We start from the raw sequence: 10,372 nt of genomic DNA, 5'->3' as shown, positions 1-10,372 counted from the left end.
ACGAATAGTACGCGGGAAATCACTGAAGTCTTCAGCTGGACTGCAGACGAGGTAAAAAACGCGACATGATTTTACTTTGAGATATCTTCCGTCTAATATATAAACCTATAGTACTCGTGTTCGTTTGTAATGAGCATGTATTTCAGCGTTAAGTGACGCACATACACATGTATCTGTTTGTGCCTAACGTAAACCACACGAACCATTTAACAGAATCAGAAAGCCGCTACGTCTGTTGCTAACGGTGTTAGCGCACTGTAGCGTCGTTTCCATTTACTGCGTTCTCTTATTACCTGTTAATACAACTTTGTATTTGTCTGTTGACTTTATTACACCATTAGTATTTAACTGAATGTAAAAATAACCAACTACTGTCGCCAAAGAGTCAGTAACTCTGGATAGAAACTGATTAAAACGGACAATTGTCGTGTGTTTTCCCTCCTCAGGGCTGTGTTTGATCAAACAAAATGAAGGTGGTTACGTGTGAGATTGCATGGCACAACAAGGAGCCAGTCTACAGTATGGACTTCCAGCACAGCTCTGATGGACGCTTCCATCGACTGGCCACAGCTGGGGTGGACACCACAGTCAGAGTGAGTACAGGGACACATCTCAATCACAAGTCTTAACCTTCAACTCTCAAGCAAGTTCCAAGTCATTCTTGCAAGAATCAAGCAAGTCAAGTAGAGTTTATAAATAAATAAATAATAATTTACTTAAATAAAATAAAAACTACAGAGCCTAAAATGCAAACAATACAGACATTAGGCCTAAATTAAACCATGTAAATGTATTTAAACATTAGGCTAAAAAAAAACCAGCACATTTCGAGCACTTACCTTAACCAACAGTGTTGTATAACTTGCCTTAGCTTAAAAAAGCAGCCAACTGAACCTTCTTTTTTTTTTTAAATGTAATTTCACATAGTGATGTTGGTGTTGCTGGGTTGCCAGGTTTATACACAAGCCCGTTAAAGCACACACCCAATGTTTTCCGTTATTTCGAAAACAAATTGTAACATTAACTCCTTAATAGTTGAGATCATGTAAATATTCCATAAAATAGTAATTTTTACTCAAATCAAAGTTGAGTGTGGGGCATGAGTGTCATGTCTAAGTCAAGTCGAATCTTAAACCAACGTCAGTCAAGCAAGTCCTCAAATTTTGCAAATTAAGTTGGACTCAAGTCGATTCACAAGTCAAGATTTGTTTATGAATGAAAACACACCATATAGCAAATATACAAAAAAATATTGTATATTTGATTAAATATTTATTTGTGTTTACTTAACTTTGTGTCCTGTCATTGATGCAGCTATGGCGAGTAGAAATGGGCTCAGATGGGAAGGCAGCAGTGGAGTTTCTGTCTAATCTGGCCAGACACACCAAGGCTGTCAACGTAGTGCGCTTTAGCCCTAATGGAGAGCTGCTTGCATCAGGAGGAGATGGTATGTAAAGGTTTTAAGGATAAAAGTCACCAATGTCATTCTCAGTGTTTTAAAATACACCAGCCTTTAATAATCTTATGGTTTCTTTTTCTGATATAGATTCTGCGATTCTCCTGTGGAAGCTCAATGACTGTAAGGAACCTGAGCAGGCACCTGTGTTTCAGGAGGATGAAGATGCTCAGCTCAACAAGGAGAGCTGGTCTGTGATTAAGACACTAAGGTACACAACTTCATCAGGTTTAAATATTTTAATCATAATTCAAGTTTCCTGAGATTTTATTGACACTTTACTCTTCATTTAGACTGATGATGAATAAAAATGATGTTGCAGTCTTGTGGCCCTCATAACATTGGCTAAGCTTTAGCTGAATGGTGGTGTACAGATTTCTCAGTCATTTGCAATTCTACTAACTGGTGTCTTTATTTTGTTACGGGTCAAACTCTTTTAATCATTTTCTTACGTGCACACATTTCCAGCAGATAGGATAGTTTTAATATGATGGTATACAGTATCTAGTAACTACCACAATATATTAATCTTAATATAGTAACTGGGTTGAATTTTTTTCTGTATGTGTATATACATACTATATATATATATATATATATATATATATATATATATATATATATATATATATATATATATATATATATATATATATATATATATATATATACATATATATATATATATATATATATATATATATATATATATATATATATATATATATATATATATATACATACATACATATATATATATATATATATATATATATATATATATATATATATATATATATATATATATATATACATATATATGTGTGTGTGTGTGTAATAACAAGCCCAATACTAAAATGAAAGTATCTAATCTGAGATACTGATACTTTTTACTTACAACTGAATTTGCTGCAACGGTGTGGTTTCTTATCTTATTTACTGTTTTTAGGGGACACATAGAGGATGTATATGACATCTGCTGGACAGGAGATGGAAACTTCATGGTGTCTGGCTCTGTCGACAACACAGCTATTATGTGGGACATCAACAAAGGTTTGCTTGTTGTCGTAAATACTGAATATACAGTATGTGCTTGTCTTTCATGCAAACCATGCTTTATTGGTTATTGTAAATATATAATTTTGGCCCTTTTATTAATTGTGTTGTGTGGAACTGTTTATGTCTTCTAGGACAGAAGCTGTGCATCTTGAATGATCATAAGAGTTATGTGCAGGGAGTGACGTGGGATCCTCTAGGACAATACGTCGCCACTCTCAGCTGTGACAGGTGCAACAACACATTTTTACAGAGCAGACTATGCATTGTTTGGTTTGGGTGTAGTATTAATTACATAATGTTTTGTTTTTTTTGTTTGCTTATAGTTACTGATGATGGGTTTGTAGTTTAATGCTTAAGATATTTTTGTTTTCCCTCTGTTTCAGGACGATGCGTGTTTACAACACTCACACCAAGAAGAAAGCTTTCTGTATCAGTAAAATGAGCTCTGGGCCACTTGCTGAAGGAGAGGTGACTATGGTCTTCAATATCAGTCAGAAATCTGTGCCCGTAAGACAGTAAATGCCTATAAATTCTGCAAATCAAATTTAGACCGAACCCTATTTTGTTATTCATACATTACATTTTGCATGAATATCTTTTGGATTGGACATGAATGTCTTTGCCACATGTTCCCCAAACCTTTATATTATACTTTCAGCTGCTTGACATTAAACTCCTTAATTTCTTCAGAAACTTTCTGTCCTGTTGCTAAATGAATAGGTCATTTTATGAACATGTTTCTTTCTGCACTTCTGTATCTTTGCAGGCCAAGCAGTACCGAATCTTCCACGATGACAGCATGAGGTCGTTTTTCAGACGTCTATCATTCACACCTGATGGGTCTTTCCTGATCGCCCCAGGTACAAATTGTGGCTTTTACTTCTTATTTAAAGTAATGCGCAAAAGTCTCAGTGCACCAGCAGCTTTGTTATTTATATGTCACACAAATTCTGTGATAATTTGGATTGGAATGATGTCACTTAAAGTTGGTCTAATGTATTAGCAAGATGTAAGGGTATGTCACACATGACATTTTTAATCTGTAACTGCAATACAGTTATTGAGGAATAAATATATTGTATGGTCATTATAGCAGACTTAGTAGGTACAGTGGTGATACCAGATTGAAAAAATATATAATCTAAATTCCCTCTGCTATCATTACAGCTGGATGTGTGGAGATTGGAGAAAATATCATCAATACCACCTACATCTTTTCCAGGAAGAGCCTCAAGAGGTAACTCTTCAGTCATATTACGACAGAGTAGGATTGTGCTAAATTAGTGCTAGTTGTTCATGTGCTAATCTATTTTTTTTTTTTGTCATTTAGGCCCATCGCCCACTTGCCATCTCCATCTAAAGCTACACTGGCTGTGCGCTGCTGCCCAGTCTACTTTGAACTAAGAACAAAGAAGGGAGAAGGCAAGTACATGAACCACGAGGATGGACAAGATCTACAGTATTGGTGAAGATCCAGTGGATTGTCTCTTTATGTTGTCTTATTTCCTCGCCATTTCTGTGTTGTGTAGATGGTTCGGTTGAGACGCTTCCCAACTTATTCGAGTTGCCTTACCGTATGGTGTTTGCTGTGGCTTCAGAGGACGCCATCTTTTTGTATGACACCCAGCAGACCATTCCTTTCGGCCTGGTGTCCAACATCCACTACCACACACTAAGTGATCTTACATGGTAAGTTGACATGTTTCTCTGTTGTCTTTTAGAGTTAATTCTTGCATAGCTAGCATTTTCAATATTTATCAGTTTGAGTATAATGTGCTAATTTCACACTGATTCTGTTCTTATTTTTTACGTACATTTTTGTGTCTCGTCTTTCTGCTAAGATGAGATTGGTCAACTTTTTTGCCAGCTTGTAGATGCAATTTGTTGTGAAGACTCGTAGTCAATGAACAAATTGTAGGAGACCTTTTTGAACTGGATGGATTCCCTAACCTTATCAACAATGAAATCAATCTTGTTTGCTTAGGTTTACTATGTTTTTTAGGAAAGTTGTTTATAGCATTCACACTCGCATCATCATTAAAGCTTTAACATTTTTTCCTTGATCTCTCGATACTTAAATCCTATCCTTTATTACAAGATTCATATAGATGTCAGAGCAGTGTGCATCTCATTCATGTGTTACCATTCCACTGACTGTGTTTCTAAAATATCCTGTTTAGGTCTCGTGATGGTTCCTTCCTGGCTGTGTCCTCCACAGACGGCTACTGTTCCTTCCTGTCCTTTTTTCCTGGGGAGCTGGGCACTCCTCTGAAAGAGCCCCCCACACTGGAGATGTTTGTCCCGAACAGTGGTGCTGAGAAAAAGAGCAAGAAGTCCTCAGCGGGCAGGACATCGTCTCCTGGGTCCCAGCCATCAAGCTCGGCCCCGACTCCCACATCCCAAACTAGCAAAGACACCCCCTCTTTCACCCCCCCAGAGGAGAAGAAGAGCACGCCCAGCACCAAGTGTAAACCTCAGCCCCGGAGGATCACTCTCAACACTCTGGAAGGTTGGGGGAAGCCAACCAGCCCTAAAACCACGGCTCCTGCTGCACCTCAGACCCCAACAGCTGCATGCACAAGTGCTCCATCGACTCCTCAACCACACATTTGCCCCGCTGACTCCCACCAGCTCCTCCAAAACCCAACAACGCATCACCCCTCTCACTCCCTCCACCCCTAAAGTCCAAAATAGCGCTAATACTCCTGTGCCCACTACTCCCAAAGGCATAACCACCCCAAAAGGACCCACCCCAAGGTAAATATTAGGGGAGCTGTCATGTTTAGGTCTGTCAGAGTGAGCGACACCCTTAATCTACCAATGACCCTTCATATTGTATATAATAGCTCTAAATGTACATGCACTTCATGGCTATAACTCATGATAATTGCATTATCAATTTCATTTTAGCTGTCCATACAATTTTTCATGAAATGCAGTGAAAAAGAACATCAACAATACCAGACATTTGGTTCGTTATTATTAAATATCATTACAAAGGTATGGCTGAAGACTTTAACTTGCTAATATACAGTAGAGCCAATATATGTTACACCTTAAAGGTCAGTCCTAAATTTAGCTCTAAGCTAATTTAGTGAAATGATCAGTTTTGACTTTGTCATTGTGCAAGAGAACTACTTACATTTCTGTAGCAGTGACTATCCTTAGTTTGAAATTAAAATTAAATAATTTACTTGGTGTTTCCTCATACAAGAGGAAGAGACTAATTTTAGGAAGAACTCAAATGTATTTTGACTGCAGTCAGAGGAAATAAGTAAACAAAGCTTACTATATTCAACTATGGTGATTATCTATAAAGACATGGCTCACAGAGATAAGCACCAAGTGAAATGCATCTTTATGCTCTTTAAAATGTTCTTTTTGGATGACCTTTAGAATATTGTTCTGAAAATAAAACAGGAGAATTACAAGTATGTGTCGTGTGCTTTGTTCTTGCTGCTTTCTGTGGCTGTAAGAACAAAGCCCTGTCTGGTACAAGGGATTTGTTGGACCCCCACTGACTATAAAATAATAATCATCTCCCCGCCAGACTGCTTGCAGAACAATGGCAGATCCACACTTGCAACTGTATTTGCCTTGTGTCTGTAACTTGGAACACTTGCCATGACTAGTTTTATTACTCTGCAGTCAACAGCATCTGAATGTGGGTGAACATTGTATTTAAATATTTTGTGTCAGTATTTTTGTTTTGTAGATCCCATACTTATAATCTCTCTTCCATGCATTTATTTTCAGGAGAGTATCTTTGACTACAGTTGCCCTCCGGTCCCCAGCTGTGAGTTCACTCTTCAGCACTCCCTCCTCCACTGAGAAGGCCAAACATGGTTAGTGATGACAAATTATTTGGCTGTTGCTGTTTTGTGTTGTAAATATCACATGAATACTTTGACTATTTAAAAGCACAAATGATACAGAGACTGATTTTGATCAAGGTTAGGATTAGGTTTAGTTAATACTTTTTTAACAATATTGGACAATATAGAGTATGACACGGATACTAGCACCCTGTTACCCAAATTTATATTAAAAATCTAATATAGCTCCAGATGTTACCTGACTCGGTTTGTTTAGACTGCCATGTTGGCAGGAAAAGCTTCTGGACAATATTCTAGACCTGCAGTGTCCTGACATCTTCACCTTTTTGGTAAACTTTCCCTCGAAAGGTCACTACATGTGGCTTATTAGGCCTGCACCAAAAAAATTGATCAGTGACCCATTTAGAGTGACTAGAATAATGAAAACTTTTCAATAACCCTAACAGAGACAATTGTATTACCTGTGGGTTGGTTATAGTACGTTCCAGACCATTCATTTGGCACTTAATTGGTCCAAAATCCAAGCTGCAGATCAGAGTGCATTCTCTAAATTGCTGTTTTGCTGCACTAAATACAAGTTTATCCTAAATACAATGAATTTATTTAGATATTTTGGTCTTGCCTTGGGCACTGTTTGAAACAAGAAAAACAATACTAGACATTGTTTTTCTTTTTCTTTAGGACAGTGGTGACTCTTTTAGCTTATTTGTCATGTTTAACCCTTGAACTGTTCCCTTGTCTCTCCAGAACGTCCTTCTCCACCCACTGATCCAGTCTGCCAGCCTCCAGAGTCCAAAAGGCCAAAGACCAGTGACCCGCCCACAACGTCCAGTGACACGAAGCCGTAGCGTTCATTGGGAGCAGTTGAAAACAACCACCGAGGCTCCCTGTGGATCTAATCCCATAGAGCCATTGTGTATAGGTTGAGGTGTATATGTGTCTGTACCTGATCTAAAAAGATAAAGCTTTCACCTCACTTAATGTACTGTTTTAAAACAAATGTCACAGCAGTACAATTTTGTTGTTGCTCATGTTCTGTATAGCACCGTATACAGGTGATAAATAACTGTTTTATGTTTTATATTTCGATACTTAAATGAATTTGTAAAGAGGAAAACTTTCTCACTTTGTGTTAAACATTTGCGTTTAATTCACAACAAACTTTGTGTTTGTTGTGAATTGGTGAAATTAAAACTGCACTCCCAACCTGAAGAATGAAAAAAAACATGTTCCTCAAGGTTTGGTGCCTGTATTTAGTACCGAGTCATTTTTCTGAAGATGTGACCTGCAATTTAAGTGAAAAGCTCAGAATTGCTGAGCATTTAAGGCTCATTTTCTTACTGTTTAATAAAATGTGAAAAAAACATGTACATGTGAACAAGAGTTTTGTGGAATGGTGCAAGGTTTATAAAGTACATGCAGTTGACGGTAATGTAAAACAATTTTTTATTTAGGACTACATTTTGTTTGTTTTGGATTCTGAAGCCAACTTTACATTCATAGTAGGATGGAGTAGTATTTCTGCTGTGTATAGATATAGTAGATTTCCAAACTTCTTCCATTTAAGGATTATGGAGGCCACTGTGCTCTTAGGAACCTTGAGTGCTGCAGAAATTCTCATGTAACCTTGGCCAGATCTGTGCCTTGCCACAATTCTGTCTCTGAGCTCAGAGCAGTTCCTTCGACCTCATGATTCTCATTTGCTCCGACATGCACTGTGAGCTGTAAGGTCTAATATAGACAGGTGTGTGCCTTTCCTAATCAAGTCCAATCAGTTTAATTAAACACAGCTGGACTGCAATGAAGGAACAGAACCATCTCAAGGATGATCAGAATGGACAGCATGTGAGTTAAATATGAGTGTCAAAGCAAAGGGTCTGAATACTTATGACCATGTGATATTTCAGTTTTTCTTTTTTAATAAATTTGCCAAAATGTCTACATTTCTATTTTTTTTCTGTCAAGATGTGGTGCTGAGTGTACATTAATGAGAAATAAAATGAACTTTTTTGATTTAGCAAATGGCTGCAATGAAACAAATGTTGTTGGATGTTTGGATAACTTTATTGTAGGGAATGTTCAGTAATTTGCTCAGCACATGTATACATTAGAATTCAACATACTCCAAGGTTAATAAACTGGTAAAAATATCTTTACACTGTTTGATTTGCTCTGTTAACCTATGCAACCTTGCATAGAAATACTGAAATACCACACATGTGAATCACATGCTTGGACCTCAAAATACTTTCAGCTAAATGTCCATGTTAACAAATAAACACAACATATTGGCAAATATCTCCCCTTATTTTAACATTACCCTGGTGCCTCCGGATGGAAAAATTAAAATATTCAATCTTGAGAAATTGTGTGAATTGTGGTTTAATGTCACACGCTTCCCATCATTTAAGTGGGGGTTTTTTGTATGTGGGGTTATTTGTTTAAGTACAAAGTCAACCACTCATTTACATTTTCAAAAAAAGAAAAAACTCATCCAGAATAATTATCAAGAAGATTGTGTTTTTGGCTGCATTGTCTGTTTGTGAGCAGCATAACTCGTAACATAAAGCACTGAAGGTCCTGGACAAGAAACCCTTTTCTTATCATCACTGTAACATTGTCAACAAGTGCAATCTCTTAACTTTTATTAATTTAAAACATTGTATATCTGCTTACCTTATTTATAAAGTTTTACATGGATTAGCACCCGCACCGCTGACTGAGTTCATTAAACAAATCATTTCATTTTTGGCATCCTTTTTTGAAAACGTGCTCAAGCCCTCCAATGTTTAGAAAGCAGCTGAAACTGTGGTAACCAAACATGTGACCAGGTATGAATTTGTGTAATGATGTCTAATGGGGTTTGTGCAATAGGTTTATGTGCAGTTAATTAACATTAACAACCTGCAGCTCAACACCTCAAAGACCAAGGAACTGGTCATCGACTTCAGGAGGGACAGACCCAGTCCGAGACCAGTTCTAATAGGAGCAGAGGACCTACACATATCTTGGGCTGTGGCTGGACAACAAGCTGGACTGGACAAGCAACACAAGGCAACTGCACAAGAAGGCTCAGAGCCGGTTGTACTTTCTGAGGAGGCTACGATCGTTTAACATCTGCAAGAAGCTCCTGTGCATGTTCCAACAGTCTGTGGTCATCAGTGTTCTCTCCTACACTGTGGTGTGCTGAGGCGGGAGCACAACTAAGGCAGACCTCCACAGACTGGAATAACTCATCAGACGGGCCGGCTCGGTGGTCGGAATGAGGCTGGACCCTCTGGTGAAAGTGGCAGAGAAAAAAACACTTGACAAACTGCTGAGCATCCCAGACAATGCCAGCCACCCTCGGCATACTGTTATCAGCAGCCAGAGGAGCCACAGAAGCCTCAGCAACAGGCTGCTCCTCTCAAAGTACAGGACCAACAGGCTGGGGGACTCGTTTGTCCCCCGGGCCATCAAACTGTACAACTCCTCATGAACAAACAGTACGAACTAAACAACTGTCTATAATCAGAACTCACAGAAATGTGCAATAACCACAACCAAAACTCATAAAAACATGTGCAATACCTTGGCCAATATGGGGTAACTGTATGTGTGTACATGTGTATGTGTGTGTATGGATGTATGGGTACATATACTGTATATTATATGCATAGTTCATTTTTATCTTATATTTATATTTTATTTTACTTTTTTTATTCTATATTTTATGGTGTTTGGTACCTGGGGTGTTTTTCTTTCCTGTCTCCTGTAAAGTGTGACTCTAATTTTAACAGTGCTGTGTGTGGATGTTGGAGCTTTTAATTTAATCTAACCTCCCAAAGGGATTAATAAAGTCGTCTGTCTCTCTGTCTGTCAGTTCCACCAGAGTGCAATATTTTAAGGGGCTGTGTGCCATCAAGCAATTACGCAACGATGCACTTTATGTTTTCTATATAATGTACTGCAATTGACCTGTCTTTACATTAGCACTTTACTATCATCCAATGTCACTGGCACTTTATCAACAGCTGTGTAC

The 10,372-nt window shown here is 37.9% G+C and overlaps 1 protein-coding gene across 1 annotated transcript; it reads left to right on the top strand.

The window, feature by feature from the left end:
* chaf1b (chromatin assembly factor 1, subunit B) lies at positions 1-7,721 on the top strand. The gene is given in 15 exon segments (XM_044050508.1): positions 1-51; positions 447-593; positions 1,315-1,447; positions 1,547-1,667; positions 2,406-2,509; positions 2,647-2,743; positions 2,899-2,983; positions 3,282-3,375; positions 3,683-3,752; positions 3,846-3,937; positions 4,045-4,204; positions 4,696-5,125; positions 5,127-5,272; positions 6,272-6,360; positions 7,099-7,721. Coding segments are annotated over 14 exon segments (1,848 nt in total). The 5' UTR covers positions 1-51; positions 447-467; the 3' UTR covers positions 7,200-7,721.
* The last annotated feature ends 2,651 nt before the right edge of the window (positions 7,722-10,372 follow it).

The sequence above is a fragment of the Solea senegalensis genome, linkage group LG2 (genome assembly GCF_019176455.1).
Source record: "Solea senegalensis isolate Sse05_10M linkage group LG2, IFAPA_SoseM_1, whole genome shotgun sequence".
Classification (NCBI taxonomy): Eukaryota; Metazoa; Chordata; class Actinopteri; order Pleuronectiformes; family Soleidae; genus Solea; species Solea senegalensis.
Note: the sequence above shows the minus strand (reverse complement) of the source record. Positions and strands in the feature narration are given on the sequence as shown.